The sequence below is a fragment of the Marmota monax genome, unplaced genomic scaffold, assembly GCF_021218885.2.
Source record: "Marmota monax isolate L192 unplaced genomic scaffold, Marmota_monax_Labrador192_F-V1.1 WCK01_AAM20220418_F8-fsc00004, whole genome shotgun sequence".
NCBI classification, from domain to species: Eukaryota; Metazoa; Chordata; class Mammalia; order Rodentia; family Sciuridae; genus Marmota; species Marmota monax.
This window is the reverse complement of record NW_026692881.1, coordinates 9474826-9500453: the sequence shown is the minus strand read 5'-3', so window position 1 is coordinate 9500453 and position 25628 is coordinate 9474826. Positions and strand designations below refer to the sequence as shown.

At 35.6% G+C, this 25628-nt stretch overlaps 1 protein-coding gene across 1 annotated transcript in view; it reads right to left on the bottom strand.

The window, feature by feature from the left end:
• The window catches only part of Kif11 (kinesin family member 11), a 49236-nt gene extending 25658 nt beyond the window's left edge, over positions 1-23578 (bottom strand). The window contains exons 1-10 of the mRNA XM_046450537.2: positions 23236-23578; positions 12150-12282; positions 11825-11922; positions 11651-11729; positions 9478-9663; positions 9239-9363; positions 8146-8236; positions 7525-7767; positions 6027-6122; positions 2191-2279 (exon numbers count right to left, since the gene is read on the bottom strand). Of these exons, the coding sequence (XP_046306493.1) occupies positions 2191-2279; positions 6027-6122; positions 7525-7767; positions 8146-8236; positions 9239-9363; positions 9478-9663; positions 11651-11729; positions 11825-11922; positions 12150-12282; positions 23236-23312 (1217 nt within the window). The 5' untranslated portion in view covers positions 23313-23578. The remainder of the gene's footprint in view (positions 1-2190; positions 2280-6026; positions 6123-7524; positions 7768-8145; positions 8237-9238; positions 9364-9477; positions 9664-11650; positions 11730-11824; positions 11923-12149; positions 12283-23235) is intronic.
• Between the last annotated feature and the right edge of the window lie 2050 nt (positions 23579-25628).

Here is a 25628-nt window from a genome sequence, read left to right as displayed (position 1 = left end):
TCCGCATCCCTACCAGTGATAACCATCAGAAATATACTAGCCAGGCATGATGATGCATGCCTGTATTCCCAGCAACTCAGGAGGCTTAAACAGGAGAAACCTGAGTTCCAGGCCAGCTTCAGTAATTTAGTGAGGCTGTAAGCAACTTAGTGAGACTCTATCTCAAAAAAATAAAATAAAATAAAATTAGAAAAAAAGAAAGAAAAGAGAAAGAGGTCTGTGGATGTAGATCAGTGGTAAAGGCGCCTGGGTTCAATTCTTAGTACAAAAAAAAAAAAAAAAACAAACAAAAAAAAGATATTATTTAATATCCTCTAGAGGGCATCATCCCCCCTTCCTTGAGAGCCATTGGTCTACCTCACTACCTGAACTTCCAGTGTCACTTTCATTAAACCCAAATGGGAGTGGAAATAAGGCTTAGGGTCTGGAGACTGGCATTTAAATGAAAATTCACATACTAAATAATGGGCTAATTTTATAAGTGATGATACTTAGCCAGTTTTGGACATAAGAAAAGGACAGACAGTTTCTCATCTGCACTGGACATAATGAGAAATCACAGAACAACTATGTGGCTGACCATTGTTCATGATGAAAAGCCAGCCCTATGAGAAAGCCACCAATCGAGAAAGCAATGTGAGGAGACAGAAACTGGACCCTACAGCCCAGATCAAATAAGTTCACTGGGTTTTTCATACTTATGAACCAATTAAATCCCCTTGTTATTTTTAAGACAGTTTAAGTTGGAGTTTCTACCAGGCAAGGGAATTCTGATATCAAACTTAAAATATAAACAATTTTTACTGAATAAAAATCAAAGTATAAAAAACATAAAAGTGGTAGATATAGGGACATCTGTAAAATGAAACAATTAAAAAACATAATAAAACACTAAAAAAGAAAAGAAAAAAAATGAAATGTTTACTATGATGAAGTATATATGAACACTACAGAGAAACAGAAAAAAATAATAAAATATAAAGTTTTAAGAAGTTAAGTACAGACAATAGAGTTTTATTTAGCCATAAAGAAGAATAAAATTTTCAGGAAAATGGATGGAACTTGAGAATATTTTGTCAAGCTAAATAAGAAAGTCAAAAGTCAAGGGTCATGGGGCTGGGGTTGTGGCAAAGCACTTGCCTCACACATGTGAGGCACTGGGTTCAATCCTCAGAACCACATAAAAATAAATAAACAAAATAAAGGTATTAAAAAAAAAAAAAGTCAAGGATCATATGTTTTCTCTCATATGAGGAAGACAGAGAAGAAAAAAAGAAAAAGAACAGGGATGGGGCGGGAATCTCATGAAAACAGAAGGGATACCAGTAAAGTAGAAGACCAGGGCAAGGGAGGAGGAAAGGGAAAGAAAAGGTACCATGGAATGAAGTTGACCAACATTACCTTGTTCTGTTGTGTATATTTATGAATATGTAACAATAAATCCCAGTACTGTGTATAATTATAATGCATCACAAAAGAAAAAGGAAACTCCCTCTTTCCTCTCCCACAAAAAAACCAACAAAAGAAAGAATTAAGTGCAAGGGCTGGGGATGTAGCTCAGTGGTAGAGTGATGCCTACCACAGGAAACCCTGAGTTTGATTCCCAGGAATCTCTTGACCTGATTTCATTTTTCCTATCGAGTATCACACATGTATAAAATTGCATAGAACTATATACACACATCCTACCAATGTCAATTTCCTGGTTTGCTATTAAGCCATAGTAAGGTAAGAGGTAATAATTGGGGAAAACTGGAAGCATAATAATTTGGGACCTCTCTGTACTCTCATGTAAATCAATAATTACTTAAAATAAAAAGTTAGCTTGGCGCAATAAAAAATCAGCTTGCACACAGATAATCCCAGCTACTTGGGAGGTTGAGGTAGGAGGATCACAAGTTCAAGGACAAAATTAAAAATAAAAAAGGCTGAGGATTACAGTTCAGTGGTAAGAGTGTCTCTGGGTTCAACCCCTATTACTGCAAAAAGAAAATAAATAAGTAAATAAAAAGTCAGATAAAAGATTTTCTAAAAACTCTTTGATAACTACCTTTAAATGTTAAAATCAAAAGAAGCATTTATAAACATTAGATATACTTTACTAATTGCTATATAGATAAATTTTATTTCAAACAGCCTGTTATCAGCAAATGCTAATTCTTGGAAATTAACTCCATAGCAAGGGTTTACCTAAAATTTTCTTCAGAAATGTACACTCCATTTTTCTCACGAGCTGCAGCAAGATCTCGTTTCAGACGTTCTATCTCTTCTGTATATTCCTGCACAAGAGGAAGGTTGTAGGTGTCAATTTAGTATTTTTTTTTTCCCCATTCAGTTTGCGGAACACATACAACAAATAAAATATGGTTGAATTTTTATGTTTGTCTTTTTTAAAAATTACCACTATATTTTTAATCAATATTAATTGGTTTAGAAATAGTCTTTCAATGGTCTTTAGAGTTACTTTTAATGTACTCATTATACACTTCCATTTAAACTGTCCACCCAATTTCAAGAATCATTATATAGCTCCAACAATTAAAGCTGGGTAATACTGGTAGAAGGACAGATGAATAAATCAAACCTCAAATATATGCAAACCTTTGTATGCAAAAATTAGTATTTAGAATATATTACAAACTCTCAAACCACAATAATAAAGAATAAATAATCCAATTAGAAAATTGGCCTAAAGATATGAACAGACATTTCACCAAGCAAGATATACAAATATCAGATAAGCAGATGAAAAGATGTTCAACATTGTTGGCCATTAGAGAAATATAAGTTAAAACCATAGTGAGATATCTAACACCATCACACATATCAAAATAGCTAAAACAAAAAATAATTATAACATCAAATGCTGGTGAGGATGTGGAGAAATTATATGACACATGTTGCTCATGGAAATGTAAAATGGTACAGCACCTAAAATACGGTTTGGGAGGGCTGGAGTTGTGGCTCAGTGGTAGAGCGATTGCCGGGCATGTGTGAGGCCCTGGGTTCAACCCTCAGCACCACATATAAATAAATAAAAGATCCACTGACAACTAAAAAATATTAAAAAAAAAAAAAAAAAAAAGTGTGGCAGTTCCTTAACCCACTTTGTCCCATCATTCCAGATATGGAACATCTATAAATCTGAAATAGAATATATAATATATAATAAGAAGAATATAATTATAATATTTATAATAATATTAATAATCTTATACATAAGCTCTAGACTATGATTTCCAACCATTTTAATGTACCTATGTCAGTTTCTCTGAAATATTGGCAGAATTGAAAACTTGGCGACTTAATGGGTTGAAAAAATGAAACTTTCAAGTTGTCATTCAACCCAGCAAACATATTCAAATAATAACCCCAAAGAAATAAAAATTTGTTTATACAAATCACTATAAATGGATGCTAATAGTTTTATTTGTAATAGCAAAATTTAAAGTCATGTTTCAATTACACAAACTATATCAAGTACATAAGTAACATGGAATATAACAACACTAAAAAGGCTTACTGATACAAACAACAACGTGGTAAATCCCCAATATTTATTTAAAGTAAAAAAATAAATTAAATTAAATTAAATAACAAAAATTTATATATTGTACAATTCCATTCAATAACTTTTAAAATGACAAAATTTTATAAATAGAGGCGAGATTAGTGGGTAACAGCAATTAGGGATGGGAGGTAAGGGGTAAAAAAGAGGTAGTCATATGAGGGATCCTTGTGGTGATAAGCTGTTAATATCTTGACTGGATGCTAAACCCAAAGGACCTACACACAGACACTCATACAACTATAAGGAAAAATGAGAAATAAAATCAGTGGATCGTTATTGATGTCAACATCCCTGTGGAAAAATACCCTAGTTTGACAAAATGCCCAAAGAATCTATTATTTCTTACAAAGGCATGTGAACCTCCAAAGACCTCATTAAAACTTTGATATTAAAAAAGAAAAACACAGGGCTGGGGCTGGGGCCAGTGGTAGTGCACTCAAGATGCTAACAGGTCATCACCACAAAGATCCCTCATATAACTACTCCCTTTTTACCCCTTACCATCCATCCCTAGCATGTATGAGGCACTGGGTTTGATTCTCAGTACACATATAAATAAATAAAGGTCTAACAACAACTAAAAATACATTTAAAAAAAAAAAAAAAAGAAAAGAAAGAAAACAACATGAAAAAAAATGAGAAGCCAAGAAGGAAAGGAAATATTAGCAAGTCATGTCTGGAATATATGAATACTTTATAAAGTACCTGAACAGATATTTCAATGAAAAATATACAAATGATACTATAAGTATGTGAAAAGAAGCTCACCATTAGTTATTAGGGAGATACTAATTATAACTATATGAGGTATCGGTTTACATTAACTTTAATTTTAGGGCTGAGGTTGTGGCTCAGTGGTAGAGCACTTGCCTGACACATGTGAGGCCCTGGGTTCAATCCTCAGCACCACATAAAAATAAATAAATTAAATAAAGGTATTATGTCCATCTACAGCTAAAAAAACAAAAAAAGAAAAATGTTTAAAATTTTAGAGTAGCTAAAATTAAAAAGTTACAATAACAAGTATTAAAGAAGATATTGAAGAAACTGCAGCCATCATACATTGCTAGTAGAAAGTCAAGCGGCAAAATCTCCTTGAAAAGGTATCTTATAAAGAATTAAGCATTCGGGCTGAGGCTGTAGTTCAGTGGTAGAATGCTTGCCTAGCAGGTGTGAGACACCAGGTTCGATCCTCAGTATGACATAAAAATAAATAAATAAATGAAATTAAAATGTTGTGTCCATCTACAACTAAAAAATAAATAAAAGAGTGTGGTTGTAAAGGCCTGTAATCCCAGTGGCTCAGGAGGCTGAGGCAGGAGGATAGTAAGTTAAAAGGCAACCTTCGCAACTTAACAACGCTCCAACAACTTGGCAAGACTTTGTCTCAAAATAAAAAACAAAAAGGGATAAGAATGAGGCTCACTGGTTAAGTGCCCCTGGGTTCAATCCCTGGTACCAAATAAGAATAAAGCATAGTGTCAAGGTAAGCTCAGCACAAGAAAAAGAAAAAAACAAAAGAAAAAAAGAAAGATAAGGATAAACTCCTTATGTAATGCAGAAATTAAATCCCTAGGTGTCTAGCCAAGAGAAAGTAAAACATCAACACAAAGGCATGTATGAGAATGGGAATGTTCATAGTGGCATTTCTGGAAATGATTCAAATGTTCACTGATTGGTGAGTGTATAAAAAAGATACAGTGTTATCCACACAAAGGGATATTATTCAGCAATAAAAAGAAATAAACCACTAGTACATCTTAAAACATAAAGGGAACCTCAAATGTTAAGCCAAGAAACATTAGATACAAATATTATATAATTCTATTTATAGCAAATGTACAGAAAAGGCAAATCTATCAACAGAAATCCTATCAGTATCCACTCAATTGTAAAGAGGCAAAGGCAGACTAGAATAATAAAAATTTCTAAAACTAAATTGTGGCAATGTTATACAATCCATAAATGCATTAAAAATAGATGAATGTTAAAGTATATAAATTATACCTCAAAGATGCAAATAAATAAACAGAACTGTAACTGTAAATAAATGCAAACTGTTAAGAGTGCAAACTCAGGAATAATACTGGTAAATTCAACATATCAGCATTAGAAAAAAATATTAACATATCATTTAAGCATTCAGTTTAAATCACTAGATAAAATGTCAACCCCAAGAGGCTGGGAGTATAGCTTAGTAGGAAGCCTTAGGGCCTAGCATGCCAGGGCTCAATCCATAGCACCACAAAAAAAAAATGATAATAACACAAAGGGGGGGAAAAATCTTAAGCAGGGCTTAGATTCTGGGGAGGCCATAGTGAGCCCCTGTCTCAACAACAACAAGGATGTCTATCACAGGCAGTTTAACAAATCTTGTTTAACAATCATCTGTTTCAGTTCCTTGTTTTCACACTTCTCAAACAAAATCATATTATACCACAAAAACTCACAATACCTTAATAAGAGCTTTTTTGGTGAGTTTCTGATTAACTTCAGGCTTATTCAATATGTTTTTTGCTCTATGAGCATATTCCAGTGTACTCAGAGTTTCCTGTCATAAAAAGGAAAGGTCAATTAGGGAAGACATCATGAAGATAATATAGTTTTTGTCATTGAGGATGTACTATATAATTTACAAGTAATAATTCATGGTTATATCTAATCTATAAATCTTAAAATAGACTACTATGCCAAACCTTTTTATCCTTCCTTTAACACTTTCTTCTTTATTCTTCTATTCAATTTTACTTTGTGTTTTCTTCCTTCTCTGTAATTTTCAGGGTCTTTACCCTTATAATTTGACTGTTCAGAACAGTCTTAAACTCAATGAGCTTTACCAACTGATGAATAACAAAATGTCATATATCCATATCCATGTGATAACATATTATTCACCCATGAAAAGGAATGAAGTATTGATACACATTACAATGTGGATGAACCTTAAAAACATTATGCTAAATGAAAAAACCATTCACAAAAGACCACATGTTGTATGATTCCATTTATATGAAATGTCCAAAAAGGCAAATCTATAAATACAAAAAATAGTAATCTAGAGCTGGAAATGGAGTGGATGAAAAATGCTTATTAATGAGCAAAACTCTGGGGATGATAAAAAAAAGTTAAGTGATGGCATAATCTTATAATCTCAGCAATTCAGGAGGCTGAGGCAGGAGGATCACAAATTCAAAGCCAGCCTCAGCAACTTATCAAGGCCCTATGCAACTGAGTGAGACCCCATCTCAAAGTAAAACATAAAAAGGGCTGGAGTAACTGTGCATTATGGCCCATGCTTACAATCCCAGTGGCTTAGGAGGCTGAGGCTGTAAGATCTCAAGTTCAAAATTAGTCTCAGCAATGGCAACGTACTAAGCAACTCAGTGAGACCCTGTCTCTAAATAAAATACAAAATAGGGCTGGGGATGTGACACAGTGGTTGAGTGCCCCTGAGTTCAATCCCTGGTAACTGTCCTCCCACCCTGGAAAAAAAAAAAAAAAAATTTTTTTTTTTGATGATTGCACAACTCTGTGAATATACTAAAGTCACTGAATTAATATAATTTTCATGGGTGAATTTTATGGATGTAAATGATATTTCAGTAAAAATATTTTTTAAATGAAAGGGGAATTGGAGCCCTTAGAAAAACTTTTCTAATATCATTTAAAGCAGAGGATAACAAGAAAATAAGAGCAGAATTTACCATCTTTGTTGCTTTGCTGGGATTCTCAAACATTCAACTTGGTTCTGCAACAGTAGAATTCACTTGATCCTAAGTTCTAATGAAATTACAACACCCACTGCTATTGACCCAAAGCAATTTTCTTGGAAGACTGTGGAAAAGCCATTTACAAAATTGGCTTTCTAAGATTAAATGAACTTTTAAAATATATGATAGCTAAATATAGAATTATAACTTCTACATTTTGCAGCTTCCTTTCAAAGGGTTTACCTCAAGATTGAGAGATGCAGGAGAAATTGTTGCAATGATAGATGTTCTTGTTCGGCCCCCTAGAGAATCTTGGAGGATTCTAGTTAGTTTAGATTCTCGATAAGGAACATGAGGTGTTCTTTCTACAAGAGCAGTAATAACTCTTCCCAAAGTCAACAGAGATTGATTGATATTTCCAGCTTCCCGAGCTCTCTTGTCAACTGCTCCTGAACGACCAATGTTTTCACTTCCTGCAAGATCAACCTTTAATTTTAAAAATAAAAAGTCAGCCTATTGGAACTGAATTCAAAGATATGCATTCTCACACATAATATACTAAATTACCAGCAAATCAATTTTCTACACAAATTTCTTCTCCCTCTAGAAAGCTAATAACCCATGGAGCTGGGGCTGAGGCTCAGTGGTAAAAACACTTGCCTTGAACATGTGAGGCACTGGGTCTGATCCTCAGCACCATGCAAAAATAAAGATACTGTGTTTTCATCTACAATTAAATAAATATTTAAAAGAAAAAAAAAAAAAGAAAGCTAATAACCCAGTGACTACAGAAATATTATCTAGAAGTAAAAATGTCAAGCCATTCCATAAGAATGAAACAGTGGTATTAAGGTAGATGCTTACCAAGTTCAACTTTCCAATTTTAACAAGTTCTTCTCCGTCAATTGTAGTTTCTTTCATATGTATTGTAACAGAGAAAACTGAGTGGGAACGACTAGAAAAAAGACCACATTGCCCATTCATTATAAAGTAAAATACTGTTTGCTTCCTATAAAACACGAAGACCCAGAAAAGACCAAAATCCATAAGGGTAAAGAAAAATATTATCAGACAGGAGATATCATTAAGATTTTAGAAGACAGAAGGTATAGAACAATGAATAGGTTTTTCCTTTCTTATATATACTGCCTATAGGGGAGACCCCAATAAGAAGCTACCTGAAAATAACCTAAAATAATTAGAAACTAGAATTTTTAGACACACCTGGAAAATGGCTATGTGGTGGGATCAGAATAATTACTTGGTGTGTCAGAGCAGAAGGCTCCCAATCAATCTCTCTATTTGTAAGAACCACTTGAAATATGTCATTACCATAAATTCAGATACCACCAGGCAAGCCATCAGATCACTCTTCCTCCATGTCTACTGTTGTGTACAAGTATATTTCTGTTTTGAAAATGTTATCAGAAATAAGTAACTCCTTCTCCTAAACAGCAGAAATAGTAAACAGCATGCCTACAAAAACACCATAAAATAATCCCTGCTAGACCATAAAGTTTTTAAAAGTATACCTTAAGCTAAATACTGACATTTAAGTATTTATCTGAGGAAAACAAAAATCTTATAGATGACCAAAGACATCTTTCTTTTCTGTATTAAAATGTGCACTTGGTGAACATCACTATGTTTGTTAATGTCATTGACAGTTGGCAAAGAATATGATAATGTTTAATTTTCTTCTTTGTGCTTTCATACTGTTTTTAAAAGTTTATAAGCATCATTTTTGTACATTGTGGTGGCTGGATGCTATAGCTCAGTGCTTGCCTAAAATGTATGAGGTCCTGGATTCAATCACCAGTATTACCAAAACAAAACAAACAAACATACCTAGGAATGTAATCCACACACCTTGAATCATCCCAATTGGATTTCCCCTAATTTCCTAATTTTTCTAAAAAAGAAAATGCAGCTAGGATGAAAACTATGGCTTTCTTACCTAGAGTATGCATTCATCAAAGTTGCTGCAGTTGTTCTTTTTGCTGCCCCCTTCTCTAAAATTTGATAGACTTCATCCTTGTTATGTACAGTAATTTCTTCTAAACCTTTGATTATCACTCCCCTCTGATCAAATATCAAAAGAATATCAATTAAATTGGGTTTTTTTTAAAAGGACACTGACTTCTTAAAGCCTTACACATTAAAATATGGAAACATATCATTCTCAAAGATAGTTACCTTGTTGCGGGGATCATCAAACATCTGTAGTCTCTCAGAAACATCAGAAGATGGATTAAGAAGATCAAAAAGTTCTTCATTATAGATTTCCAACAGAGACACTTTGACTGAAAATTCAGTACCATTATCAGTAAGTTTCTCAAAAATTTGATGAAGGGTTCGAGGAATTATACCAGCCAAAGGATCCTGAAATTATGTAATGATTATTAAAATAAATGAAGAATGCCATTTACTATGGCACTTAAAACTCATATAACTATAAAGGACCTCCTTTACATTATATTTAAACAGAAGTACAATCAGCCCTCTGTGCCCACTGGCTCTGCATTTTACCAAATATGGATAGAAAATATTAGGAAAAAAATTGTAATTTTATATTTTTTATTTCCTAAGCATGATGGCATATGAGCAATTTATATAGCATATACATTATATTAAATATTATAAGTAATCTAAAGATGATTTAAGGTATACAGGAGATATACCTTAAATCATCTTTAAGCATTCAATGACAAACATAATGATGTTCACCAAGTGCCATTAATACAGAAAAGAAGGATGTCTTTGGTCATCTATGATTCTTTTTCCTCAGATAAATGCTTAAATTCCTAGGTATGTTTGTTTTGTTTTGTTTTGTTTTGGTAATACTGGTGATTGAATCCAGGACTTCATACATAGGTTATATATAAATATAACATTTGACTTAAGGGGCTTGAGCATCCTCAGATTTTGGCACAAACCATGAAACTAGCAATGTGTGCATACATAGGGGACATAGCAGGGAGGTTATCCTGGAACAAACTCCTGTGGATACTGAGAGATACTGTATACTAAAGCAAGTTAAAAACAAACAACTTAATGTTAGACAACTCATTTTCAACAGTCTGTTCAACAGTATTCGCCAAACATTGCACAAATATGTCTTACTGTTTATCCATTTTCCTATCTGAGCATTACAGAAACCAATTAAATCATACTACTTATAAAACCAAATTCAATTATCCTATCCAATTATCCTCATGAAAACGTAATACCTTCATTTTAGTCAGAAAAAAAACAGGGATGTTTCTCAACTATCAAAGCATCCTTAATAAAACTGTTAAAAGTCTCTATAATTTGAAGTGATATGTCTATTCTATATCTTATAATGATTATAATTCTATAACTTTATCATCCATGTATAGAATATGCTGACAGCTCAGCTATGTTACCACTAAAAAAAGGACTTATCTAAAACTCAATAATTTGAAGAATTAAGTTATTAAACACATTTGGTGAAAATATTTGTGAAATATTCTATATGCTTTCTTCAAAACTAAACCATATAGTGGTCTTAATTTCTTGAACACTCAAGGTCATCATTAATAAAACACCATACTGCTCTTTGTAACTTTCATTACCTCATTGTAAAATCCTTTCCTGTAAGTTCTATTCATGCTCCAACTTTTCCACAATACAGAAGTCCCCTTTCTTATTCACAGTTTTGTTTTCTGTGGTTTCAGCTACTCATGATCAACCACAGTCCAAAATATTAAATGGAAGATTCCAGAAATAAACATTTTATTACAATTTAAACTGTGCACCATTCTGAGTAGCATGGTGAAATCTTACACCATCCAGACAGGGACATGAAATCATCCACTTATCCAGCACATCCACACAATATATGCTTCCTGCCTATTAGTCTCTGGTAGCCCTGTTGGTTATTAGATCAATTGCCCTAGGATTCAGGTACCACTAATTTTATTTAGTAATATCCCCCAAAGCATTAAGGGTATCAATAGTAGCAATTTGGAAATATCAAAGAGAGGCCGTAAAGTGCTCCTTTTAAATGAAAGGTGAAAAGTACAATAAGATATTTAGAGAGACACCACAGTCACATAACTTTTATTATAATACATTATTGTCATAATTATAATGTGTCATAATGCCATAATTATTCTATTTTATTATTAGTTAATGTGCCTTACTCTTGCTGTGCCCAATTTATAAAACAAAAGAAAGGATTTTGCAGTGAGGCAATGAAAGTTACAAAGAACAGTATGATACCCCATTCCTAAATTCATGTTTGACATGGGTATTCTGAACTTCTCTATTTCGTGAGAGACTCACACACAAGTTTTATTCTGCTAAATTTCTGCCATATTAGAGATAAATGTGTTATAAAAAATACCTCCTCCCAGGTATATGTTTCATTAGGTGACCTTTCACCTTCCATAGTAAAGGTTTTTCCAGTACCAGTTTGGCCATACCTGTCAAGATTAACAAAGTGTTTGATCAAAAACAAATACATAAACCTTTTCATAAATTTGAAAAAAAACATACATATAAATTTTCATCAACTTACGCAAAGATAGTACAATTATAGCCCATAATAACTTCATCCAGAATTGGACAAACAACACTGCGGTAAACATCGATTTGTTTAGTAGATGCTCCAAAAACCTATTAAGATAAAGAAATTTCTTAAAGAAAATGTAAAAGATATTCATTTTAATAATTTTACTTGTAATATGTTAACTAATTCAGCTCATGAGAAATCACTTAACAACTGGAAGAGATAACTGAAATTCATAAGAGTATGCCATTTTCCAGGAGAAATATGTACATTAGGATTACTTTACAGTAGTGAATAATTAAAAAGTAGCACCATTTTATAAGAAAGTAAGTACCATGTCAAAAGTATATGTCTTCCTTGAACTCTTATCAGCCAATCCTCCAGTTCGTACACTAACTTCTTTTCGAACGTGATCACACTCCACTACTGAATGGGCGTTAACTTTCCGCTCTGCCAAATTAAATGGTCTGTAAAAACAAAAACCCAAAGTTATTCAAGAACTCTTAATTTGGGATGGGGATGTGGCTCAATTTGGGATGGGGATGTGGCTCGGTGGTAGAGAATTTACTTGGCATGCATGATGCCCTGGGGGGTTCCATACCATAACCACAAAAAACAACAAGACATTTTCACTAACAACATTGATAAGAAAAATGTGAAGGGGCTTGGGATGTGGCTCAAGTGGTGCCGTGCTCGCCTGGCATGCGTGAGGCACTGGGATCGATCCTCAGCACCACATAAAAATAAAATAAAGATATTGTGTTCACCTTAAAAAAAAAAAGAAAAAGAAAAAAGTGAAATATGAAGCTGTGACTCACTGTTAGTGATGAGGATTAAGTGGGGGCTAAATGCTAAAGCAGAGAAAATTATAAGGATTTAGTCCCAGAAATAAAATTCTTTTTAAAAAAATTTTCAAAGATATATAAAACATTACAATCCTAACAGTTTTGCAGGGTGTGGTGGCACACAGCTATAATTCCAGTCATTCAGGAGGCTGAGGCAGGAACAATGCAAGTTTGAGGCCAAGTTTGAGGCCAGTCTCAGTAACTTCGTCAGACCCTGTCTCAAATAAAAAAATAAAAAGTACTAGGGATGTAGCTCAATGGTAAAATGTCCTTGGGCTCAACCTCCAGTATGGTTCCCCCGCAACCAAATTCTAACAGTTTCTTCGAGTGGATGCTAAGTTGTAAAAAATGCTGTTTTTCCCCCCCAGAATTCTATTTTCACTATTCTTACAATCTAATCAAGTTAGGTTATGATGGCATAGAAATAACAGGTCAATTTTTATTCAAAATGCAAAACGTCCAGTGTATATCTGGCACAAATAGCAGATAAAAAATAATGACAAATATGTTGAGCACCATGTGTCAAGTACTCATTGTTCCCAATACTTAATATGTGCTAACTCACTTTGTCCTCACAACATTGTGACATTTATAGTATCACTAGATTTATTTTTCAAATGAAAAAACTGGAATAGAAGGGCTACATTGCTCAAACATATAGGATCACTGATTCATTCTACTGAACTGCCTAAAAAAAGGTATTTCACTTAGAAGATTATTTCTTCAGGGAATTCTTCCCAGGACACTTCCCTCCCCCACTTGTCTAAAGATCACATTGAATTGTGCCCTATATTCCTAAAGCACCTTTTAGGTACCCTTTCTTTCTTTAAAAAATAAAATAAATATGTGTATTAGTTTTTAGGTGGCCACAATATCTTTATTTCATTTATTTATTTTTATATGGTGCTGAGGATCGAACCCAGTACCTCACACATGCTAGGCAAAAGCACTCTGCCACTGAGCCATAACCCAGCCCTTATTTATCCTTTCTTAAACATCACTTCTCATATAATAATTTGCCAGTGTTTCTTAGTAGACCTCAGACTGCTAAGGAAAGAAATCCTGTTTAGTTTACTGTTTCCCTGGGGCTCACTACTATGCTTAGCATACAATAGGTTCTCAAATATTTGTGTTACTACTTTACTTAATAAATGTCATTCTAGAGGCTGGGGTTGTGGCTCAGCGGTAGAGAACTCGCCTCTCACGTGTGAGACCCTAGGTTCGATCTTCAGCACCACATAAAAAATAAATAAACAAAATAAAGATATTGTGCCCATGTATAACTAAAAAAAATATTTTTTAAAAAAATGTCATTCTAAGAGGAATGATGGGGAAACTAAAAAGAATCACAGTCCACAGAGCAGCATCCATTAAGACATTTATACACATAATACACAGTTGGGCCAAAGGAAACAACCTGTTATTCCAAGTTCATTTCCCTCACTGAGTAGTGTACATTTTGGAAGGAAGAGCCAAATAGGAAATTATCTTCCCCTTATCACTAGACAACCCAAGTTACCAAGTTACCATTTATTTTAAAAGGATACCTCAATTCCCCATAGCATACCTCATGTCATTAGCTTACATATATATTTTTTATATTTGCAAACTCCATTTTATTGTGTGGTTTTTTTGGTTTTTGGTTTTTTTTTTTTTTTTTTTTTTTTTTTTTTGTGTGTGTGTGTGGTTAATTCACAATCTGGTACATATAGGCAGTTAAAATTGGTTATCATTACTCATCAGAAGCCGCTTTGTATAACAGGCTTCATGAAAACATCATAAAACAGAATATGTAGTAACAATTTCCTAAAAATCAATGGTTGTAAACATTCATGTTTCTAAGAAAACAACTTTACATATACATGTTGGGTTTTTTTTTTTTTTTTGGTGCTGAGGATCAAACCCAGGGCCTCGAACGTGCTAGGCGAGCGCTCTACCACTGAGCTACAATCCCAGCCCACGTATACATGTATTTTAAGAAAGCTATACCTGTTACATAAACTCAGACAACAGAAGGAGTGTGCAATTTCACTAGCTTACTTTTGAGTGATCAGAAGACCAAATATGTGGGCTAGGATTCAGGCTCAATGGTAGAGCGCTTGCCTCACATGTGTGGGGCACTGGATTCTATCCTCAGCACCACATAAATAAATAAAAGTAGTATGTCCATCTATGACTAAAATTTTTTTAATTAAAAAAAAAGAAGACCAAATTTGTGATATCAGGAAACTGAACAATTCCCAGAAAACATCTCATAATGATATCATTTGCCAATTGTACTAAGCCTACACAATGCATACAACACAAATGAATATGCAATATTATTAAACATTCTACTTATATAGAGGTAGGCTAAGAAAGTATCAACAAGTGGGGTGAACTGCTCTCCAATGACTAAAGCCAATTACTCTATTATTCCTCGAATCCCTGAACTCTCTTGCCTGGGCACATGATTAAGTTACCAAGTAAATACGGATCAAGTTGTCAGAATTGAGTCATAGGAAATTCATATAGATCACACATTCCTAAAAGTCATCAAAACTCCTAGAGGAGCTTTTGGAACTATCTGTACTAGTAGAAAGAGTACTGCTGAGCTACTATTTTCCTATCCAGATTTCTCTAGCTAATTCAAAACTGCAAAATCACCACTGATTACGCTAACAAACACATCAATTTGTTGGTCTCAGTATAAAAATTTAAACAACCAAAATGGTGAGGAAAGAGAGATTAATGATTTAAAAAAAATGTTTTTTAAAGTTCTATCTTGGGGCTGGGGATGTGGCTCAAGCGGTAGCGCGCTCGCCTGGCATGCATGCAGCCCGGGTTCGATCCTCAGCACCACATACAAACAAAGACGTTGTGTCCGCTGAAAACTAAAAATAAATAAATAAATATTTAAAAAAATAAATAAATAAAAAATAAAATAAAATATGCAACTTAGTGAAGCCCTAAGCAACTTATTTCAAAATAAAAACTAAAAAAGAGCTATTTTGCAATTTAAATTCTAGTTCTAACTCAATGGCAAAGTGTCCCTGGGTTCAATACCCAATACCCACCCACCCACCCCACCCCTAGCCCCAGCCCCAGCCCCACCAATCTAAAACCTGAAGGAATAAAACAAACAAAACCCACAAGAAAAACATTAAAATGTGAGGGAGCCATTCATTGTAGATCTTTGGGAGGAAAAGCTTTTCTGGTACAGAATAGAAATTGCAAAGGCCTCTAGACACAGCGGTCCACAATCCCAGAGACTCTGGAGGCTGAGGCAGGAAGATTACAAATTCCAGGCCAGCCTTGGCAAATTAGGGAAAACCTGTCTTAAAGTTTAAAAAAAAAAAAGAAGAGGTAGGGGTGTAGTTAAATGATAAAGAACACAAGTTAAATCCCCATTATCACTCCCCCTAAAATAGAGAGAGAAAGAAAAGAAATCCCAAAGGTACTGAGATAAAAGTATAGTAGATGCATTTAAAAAAAAAAAAAAAATGTATGTGTACTTAAGTGACCAAGAATCAAAGAAGAAATCACAAGGGAAATGAGAAAATATTTAAAAGACAAATGAAATTAAAACAACATATCAAAATTGATAAGATACAGCAAAAGCATTGCTAAAAGGAAACTTTATAGCTATAAATCCTATATTAAATCCTATATTAAAAAAGCAGGAGCTGGGCATGGAGATGCACACCTGTAATCCTAGCAACTTGGGAAGTGGAAGCAAGAGGATTGCAAACTTGAGGCCAGCCTTGGAAATTCAGTAAGATGCTGTCTCAAAAAATAAAAAGGGCTGGGAATGTAACTCAGTGGTTGGGCACCCTTAAGTTCAACCATCAATACCAAACAAACAAATAAACAGGAAAGATCTCATATCAGCACTCTATTTTTGCAATTTAAGGAACTAGAAAAAGAATGAATTAATCTCAAAGACAGGAGAAGAAAGAAAATAATGAAGATTAAAGATAAAACAGAGAAGAGGAAAATAATATAGAAAATTAATGAAACAAAAAGCCAGTTCCTCAAAAAGATCAACAAAGTTGACATAGCTAGATCAACTAAGGAAGAAAAAGGCTCAAATTACTAAAATCAAAAGTGAAAGTGGGAACATTACTACTGACTCAATAGAAGTAAAAAGGATTGTTAAGTGTTATGAACAATTGCACACCAACAACTATAACCGAAATAAACAAATTCCTAGAAATATAAAACCTAGCCACACTAAACCACAAAAAATAGAAAATCTGACCTGTAAGTAGTTGGTAAGCAGATTGAAGCAATAATCAAAAATATGCCAAAGTCCTAGACTAATGAGTTCAAGGTAATTTCTACCAAATATCTCAAAAAAGAACTAGTTGAGCTGGGGATGTGGCTCAAGCGGTAGCGCGCTCGCCTGGCATGCATGCAGCCCGGGTTCGATCCTCAGTACCACATACAAACAAAGATGTTGTGTCCACTGAAAACTAAAAAATAAATATTAAAATAAATAAATAAATAAATAAAAACAAAAAAGAACTAGTACCAAATCTTCTCAAATTGAAGAGGAGAGAATATTTCCTAACTCATTCTATGAGAACAGCATTACCTTAATACCAAAGTCAAAGACACCATTTGAAATCTACAGATAAGTATATCTTATGGACACTGATTCAAAAATGCTCCACAAGGGGATAAGAGTATAGCTTAATGGTAGAGCACATAACTAGCTTGTATGAGGCTCTGGATTTCATATCCAGCACAGGGGAAAAGAAAGGCTCACCAAAATACTAGTAAACTGAACTCAGTAGCATATTAAAAAGATTATATACACTCCCAAATGGGAATCATCCCCAGAATGCAAGGATGGTTAAACACACAAAAACTGATTGATGTGATACAGAATGAAGGGGGGAAAAAAGACACAGAATCATATCAACTGGTGCAGAAAAGAGTATTTGACAAAAACCCTTTCACGATAAAAACAATGAATGGGGAAATAGAAGGAAAAGTACATCAACATAGTAAAAGTCATACGTGAAAAATCTACCAGAAATATCACACTCAATGGTCAAAGACTGAAAGCTTTTCCTTTAAGATCAAGTGCAGGGACTGGAGCTGTGGCTCAGGGGTAGAGCGGCCTAGCACATGCAGGCTCTGGGTTTGATCCTCAGCATCACATAAAAATAATAAAGGTATTGTGCCCAACTACAATTATAAATAAATAAGATCAAGTGCAAAGCAAACTGGGCATGGGTGGAACATGCCTGTAATCGCAGACTCCTGAGGCTAAGATAGGAGAATCCTAAATTCTGGGCTAGTCTTATTTTTTTTTTTTTTTTTTAGTATTTTTTAGTTACAGATGGATATAATATTTTTATTTTATGTATTTATTTTTATGTGGTGCTGAGGATTTAAGCCAGTGCCTCATGTGTGCTAGATAAGCATTCTACCACTGAGCTACAACCCCAGCCCCCTGAGCTAGTCTTGGCAACTTAATGAGACCCTGACTAAAAAAAATAGGGCAGGGGATGTAGCTCAGCAGTGGAGCACTGCCTAGCATGCATGAAGCCCTAAATTTCCCCAGCACTGCCAAAAATAAAAAGAGCTGGGGGGGGGGGGGGGCGCGCTGAGGTTGTGGCTCAGTGGCAAAGTGCTTCCTTTACACGTGGGAGGCAGGGACTCTCAGCACAGCCCAAATAAATAAATGAACAAAATAAAATTTAAAAGGTCCATCAACAACTAAAAAATATATTTAAAAAAAAAGAACTAGGGATGTAGCTCAGTGGTAGAGCTCCCCTGAGTTCAATCCCCAGTAACTGGGAAGAAAAAAAAAAAAGCAAAGATGTACACTTTCACCAGTTTTATTCAGCAAAGTTCAGGAAGTTCTAGGCAGAAAAAATAAATAAAAGACATTTAGCTGCAGAGGAAGAAGTAGAATTATCTCTGTTCAAAGATGATAATTTATATGTAGAAAGCCCTAAAGATTCCACAAAAACTGTTTAATAAATGTATTCAGGGCTGGGTTGGGGCTCAGTGGCAGAGCACTTGCCTAGCATGTGTGAGGCACTGGGTTCCATCCTCAGCACCACATATAAATAAATTTAAAAAATAAAGGTACATCAACAACTAAAAAGTATTTTTTAAAAATGAATTCAGCAAAGTATAGAGTCAACATGCAAAAAAGTCAGTTGCATTTCTACATATTAAAAAGGAAGTTACAAAAACAACTCTGTTTAAAATAGCATCAAGAAGAATCCAATACTTATGAATTAATTTAACCAAGGATGTAAAATGATCAACATAATATATCATATTAATACAATGAATGAAAACACTCACAGGATCACATGGGTTGTACTTAAAAAAAAAACATTACATAGCTGAAAAAAATGAAATACATAAATAAATGGAAACATATCTATGTTCATGAACTGGAGGAGTAATATTAAGACATTAAGCCAAGTGTGGTGATCATCTGTAATCCCAGTGACTCAAGAGACTAAGGCAGGAGGATTGCAAGTTCAAGGCCAGCCTCAGCAACTGAGGCTCTAAGCAACTCAGGGAGACCCTGTCTCAGAGTAAAAAAAAATAAAAAGGGCTGGGTATAGTTCAGTGCTAAAGTATCCCTGGGTTCTATTCTCAATATCAAAATATATATATATATATATATATATATATATATAAAAAGATGTATACTCAAAGTGATCTACAAATTGAACATAATCCCTATTAAAATCTCAATGGCATGTTTTGCAGAAATAGAAAAAGTCATCCTAAAAGTCATATGGTGTCTCTAGATAACCAAAACAATCTTGAAGAAGAAAGTTGGAGGACTCATAATTTTTGACTTCCAAACTTACTACAAAGCTATAATAAGCAAAATTGTCAGGTAATGGCATAAAGACAGACAAATAGACAAAAGGATTAGAATAGAAAACCCAGAAATAAATCCTTTCATATATGGGCAAATGATTTTTTACAAGGAAGACAAGACCATTCAGTAGGGAAAGAGTCATTTCAACAAATGGTGGGGAAAACTGGACATCTACATTCGAAAGAATGAAGTAACTTATAATGGATCAGACTTTAAATCTTTAAACCTATAACTCTAAAAACTCTTAGAAGAAAGCATAGGGCAAAAGCTTCATGAGAATGAACTTTTCAGTGATTTCTTGGATGTCACACCAAAAGCAAGGCAACAATGAAAATAAACAATTGGACTTAATAAAAATTTTAAAATTGTAGGCATCAAAAGACTGTATCACTGGCATGTAATCCCAGCAACTCATGAGGCTGAGGCAGCAGGATCACAATTCCAAAGCCAGCCTCAGAAAATGAGCAAAGCCCTAAGCAACTTAGTGAGACTCTGTCTCAAAAAATTAAGAGGGCTAGGGAGGCCACTCAGTGGTTAAATGCCCTTGTCAATCAACAAGGCATATACAAAAAGACAATCCTCAGAATGGGCTAAAAATTGTGCACATCACACATCTGAAAAGGGATTAATATAATATTCAGAATATGTAAAGAACTAAAAGTGAACAACAAAACAAATCCAATTAAAAAATGGGCAAAGGACTTAGACATTTTTCCAAAGAAGATATACAAATGGCCAATAAGTACATCAAAAGATGCTTAACATGATTAATCATTAGAGGAATGCAATAAAAAAAAATAATGAAATACCCCACCTCATACCCATTAGGATGGCTACTATCAAAAAAAGCAGAAAATAATAAATGTTAATACAGACGCAAATTAATACAGACGCAAATTAATCCCGATACCGACGCAAAGAAAGTGAAACACTTGCACTGTGTGAGAAATGTAAAATGATGTAGCTACTGTGAAAAACAGGATATTAGCTTCTCAAAACAATTAGCAATAGAATTATCATATAATCTAGCAATCCTAATTCTGGCTAAATACCCAAAATAACTGAAAACAGGGTCTCAAAAGAGGTATTTGTATACTCATATTCCTAGTTGCATTATTCACAATAGCTAAAATGTGGAAGAAACCCAAGTGTCCATAGACACATAAATGAAGAAACAAAGTGTGATACATACATACTATGGTGTACTACACAGCCTTAAACATAAAACTAATTCTGACATGTACTACAACATGCATGAACCTTAAGGACATTATTCAAGTGAAATAAATCCATCACAAAAGGATAAATACTACATTATGATTCCACTTATATGAGGTACTGAGTGGAAAAACTATGGACAGGGGCCAGGGAAAGGGGGAAATGTGGAGTTATTGTTTAGTGAGTATAGAGTTTCAGTTTTTCAAGATGAAGAATTATGCAGATGGATGAAGGTGATGGGTGCACAATATTATGAATATATTAAATGCCACTGAAGTTGTTTCCTTAAAAGGATTAAGGTGGTAAATTTTATGTTATATGCATTTGGAATATTTTAAAAACTGGGGGAATAGAAAAGAGGGAAGTTGTTGGAAGGGGGAATACAGGAGGTCTGTATAAAATCTGGCTCTTGCCCTGCCAAAGATCTAAAATAATTTTTACAGTTTTTAAAGTATTGTTCAAAAAAAAAAAAACCAGAGAATATGTCACTGAGACCATGTGTAGCCTGCAAAGTATTTAAATAAAATAAGTACTTATTTATCCAGACTCTTTACAGAAAAGACTTGCCAATCCCTGAAGGCATAGTAATTCATGTTATTATTTATTTATGCTTAATGACAGACTTGCACCAGGAAGGGAAAGAGAAAAGCCTAACTAGAAAAGAAAAAGTAGAAACCCTCTCTATATAAAAATTATTGTACATGTTAGATCAGAGGATTTTTCATTGGTGATAAAGTAAAAAAACCTCCTTCAGGCTGGGGCTGGCATGTGTGAGACACTGGGTTTGATCCTCAACACCACCTAAAAGCAAATAAATAAAATAATGGTATTGTGTACATCTACAACTTAAAAAAAAAGTAGATATATAAAAAAAAAAGGTAAGGCTTGAAATATATTAAGATAATAAACATCAAGGTCAAGAAAATGGTTAACTGTGGATGGATGAGGAGGCATAGGGAGAGGTCCATGGGAGACTCCAGCTATAAGGATTATTATGTTTCTTAATTTGGGTGATAGATACTCAATGTTTGCTACAGTGTTCTTCATAACTTTTTATAATTCTGAAATATTTTTTCCACAGAAGGCACATTTCCCTATATTTAGACATCAAAATTAAAAAAAATTACATTTGGGAAAAAAAAATTTAAAAAGCCCAAGAACCTCAACTAGCAAGTGTCATCATTGACTAGGCTTAAGGTTCATACATAATTTCCTCTCTGACACTTAGTTTGGAAACTCAGTCATCACCTTAGATACCTACAATTCAAGTCACCATATTTGAGTAAACCAAAATCAGAGAAAGTTTGTTGATAAAGGTTTTTTAAAATAACATTTTAATTTTAGGATACTTCTGGGTACAGAAAAGTAGCAAGAGCAACTTTTAACAACAGCAACAAAAACAGACACACAGATACATATACAGTATACGTGGAGAGCCTCTAAGAAACTGAATAATTCAATCTCTAATTAAGCAGCAGTTTCTACAACAATTATGTTCTTCTTCTACTAGTTAAACTGGGGCGCGGTGGCGCACTTCTGTAATCTCAGCTCTTGAGAGGGTGAGGCTGAAGGATCCCTTGAGCCCAAGAGTTAATGCCAGCCTGACAAAATATCGAAACCCCAGTTTCTTAAAGAACACAAAGATTGAGAAGTTATCTGGAAAACAGTCAGGAGGGAGTTGAACACACCCCTAAACACCCCTCATCCCGAAAATTCTGTCTCCTTTGGTATATGAACAAATGATTCCACAAAGGAAAGTCAAGTTGCCGCACAACCAGACACCTACACTAACTTAAGCTGTCTAGTTCTTCTGTAACGTAACTTGCAATGTTTAACTTCAGCAAGTTTGGGGCTGGGGATGTGGCTCAAGCGGTAGAGCGCTCGCCTGGCTTGCGTGCGGCCCTAGTTTGATCCTCAGCACCACATAAAACAAAGATGTTGTGTTCGCCGAAAATTAAAAAATAAGTATTAAAAAAAATTCCCTCTCTCTCTCTAAAAAAAAAAATCAGCAAGGTTTACTTAACAGAGATGTAAAAGATACTGTATCTAGAATAGTTAAAGAAAGTAAGCAATTACTTTTTTCGAAGTGATGGGAGATAACCCCAAGATAAACGCTAATCAATCTGCAAAGTAGGTATGCAGTGCTATTTCTAAATTGACAAAATGCATGGAGTATCAACCGCATAAAACTGACACCTAAGTCTTTATCGATATTAGTTCAAAAATAACGCACCTTCCCGTAAAGAACAATGATCAAAAACTCTCCTGAATAGCAGTTTAACTATAACCTGTAACACAAGCATCCTTTTTTTCGCCTGAAAAACAGACCCTACTTTACATCTTACACCAACTAGTATCATTCTTATTGAGCAGAACGTAACCAGATACGGACCAAGAAACCCGTAAGCCGGATCCCCTCGGGAAACGCAAACAAAACTCTTCTCTCCTGGGACTGCGCAGGAGGGAGCCCAGCAGCAAAGACCGACTCTCAGAATCCAATAGGTCTCTCCTACCTGCATCTCACCACCACCTGGATGTTCCTCCCTTTCTCCTCTTTCTTCTTCGCGGAGGAATTTATCTGGGACGCCATGACTGTCCCCGCCAAAAAAATCAAGGCCTGGCGGCGGACTAGGGCGCTGTGGGGCTTGAAGAGGTTCGCCGACCTATGCGGGCCCGCGTGCTTGCCTCCTCCGCCGGGTGCCGCCGCGGACAGGAGGACCGACGCACGCAGCTAGCCGTCCCGGATCTCCACCCAGGACTCTGACTGTCGGTGGGTGACCTGTCCCGCTCTAGCCGGACAGAATACCCAATCTTGTCACTGCCCAGAAACTCTGCAACGACTCGGCGCCACAATTTGAAACAGGAGCCTATTTGCCAAGCCAATAGTAGCGCGGACGCGCAAAGCACCATGGGACGTGATGTCATCGCCGGATCCCCGCCTAAGGGGCGTGGTCCGCGGGAAAGTGAAAAACCCGTCTGTCCGCGCGCCCCCGGAACTCGTAGCCGGGGAGAGAGATCTGGGGTCAAAGCGTCACCTTCAAGCTTGGTCTTACATAACGTTGTTAACCCAAAATTCCCTCAACTACAAAATGGAAATAATAGTAGCCATCTCAGAAGGTTGTGGTGAGAATTAATGAGCTTGTGCGGCTCAGTAGCTTAGATCAGCACTTTATAGTAAGTGCACAGGAAAGGCCGACCGTGGTTGTAATTACAAGAAATTTTTAATTTAAAAAGAGTGGTATTGGAGTACAGAAGAGAAGTCCGAAACGAACCGACCTTCCGGAGACAGTCCAGAATAATTAGGAAGTGTTAAGAGGTAAAACTAACACAATCGTGATGAAATAGACATGATGAGTGTCATGGATGGACTCTGAACTTTATCCTTTAGCAGACAAGAAGTCATCGCTAAATGATCCCAAACAAGAAAGCAAGAGTGGATTTGTGATTTTTAGAACAACCGCGGTGCAGCGCCGGACACACCGCAGTCCTCCGGCGTCCGGAGGAGGTTACGCAAACACGCAGCAGCGGCCTACAAAACCCAGCATGCCTTGCTCACCCGCGCCTGCCAGTCTCGGGCGGCCTCCGGCCTTCTGTAGGCGCTCTGTGAGCGTCTTTGATTCGCCCAGTTAAGGTGTGGGTCGCTGGGTCTGGAAATGCTGAAATCTGTCGCTACGCGGTAGTCAGTTCCAGGATCCTAACTCACCGGAACCTAGACGTTGTTGGTGCCTCATAAGTAATGGCTGGGTGCGCTAGAAAGCTGTCTTGTCCCTTAAGCATCTGACGTTCAGACCCCTGCTCATGTCTCTTCTGCAGTCTGTCAGCTTATAGCTTAGGTGGCTCACTGACGTCTCAAAGTGGACATAGGTAAAACGGAGGTCTGTACTCCCTTACCTGCACCCTAATCTTTCTCATCTGGACAATTGGTGCTAACCAGAACCTTCAGCTCTCTCAGGTAACAAGTGTCCCTATTTCTACTCTTTTCTCCTCTCCCTCCTGTATTCACTCAGCATGGGAAGTATCTTAAAAAATAAAAATCAGATTATGCCCTTTGTCTGCTTTTTTGCCAATCCCATAAACTTCATCCACTCTCTCCATACCTCACTACCATGCAAAACAGCTTCTAAGTGTCATCCCCCCACACCCACCCCTACCCCCCCACTCCCCCACCTCCCCCCCCACCCACACACACACTCCCACCCACTGGTCTTGCATCCAGACCTTTTTATACTTAGTGTGCCCTCTGCCTGAAACTCTCTTCCTTTGACTTTGCATAGCTTACTCATTATTATCCTTCAGATCTCAGGCAGCTTTTCTTTCTTACCAGAGATTGAAACCCAAGGGTGTTTGACCATTGAGTCACATCCCCAGATCCTCACTAAGTTGCCTGGCTAAGAAAGGTGTTTTAAAACACAAAGCTGGGAAAAAATAAAATAGAAAGCTTGCCTGGCATGGTGGCATGCACCAGTAATCCCAGTGACTCCCCAGGCTGAGGCAGAAGGATCACAAGTTTTGAGGCCAGCTTTAGCAACTTAGTAAAGCGCTAAGCAATTTGGGGAGATCCTGTCTTAAAATATAAGAGGGCTGGGAATGTGACTCAGTGGTTGAGCTCTCTTGGATTCAATCCCCAGTACCTATAAAATAAGGTCTGGGGATGTAGCTCAGTGGTTCAATCCCTAGTACCAAAAATAAGATAAAAGGACTTTCTTTCCTAATCATCCTGTCCAAAGCATGTTTCTTTTATAATTTTCTACCTCAGGATTCTGGTTATTTCCTTTATAACACTACAATCTGTAATTGCATTGTCTCCCTGGATAGAATATGTTTCATTAGGAACCCTGTCTTGTTCACTATTGATTTTCTAGTGTTTTTTTTTTAACATTTTTAGTTGTAGATGGACACAATACCT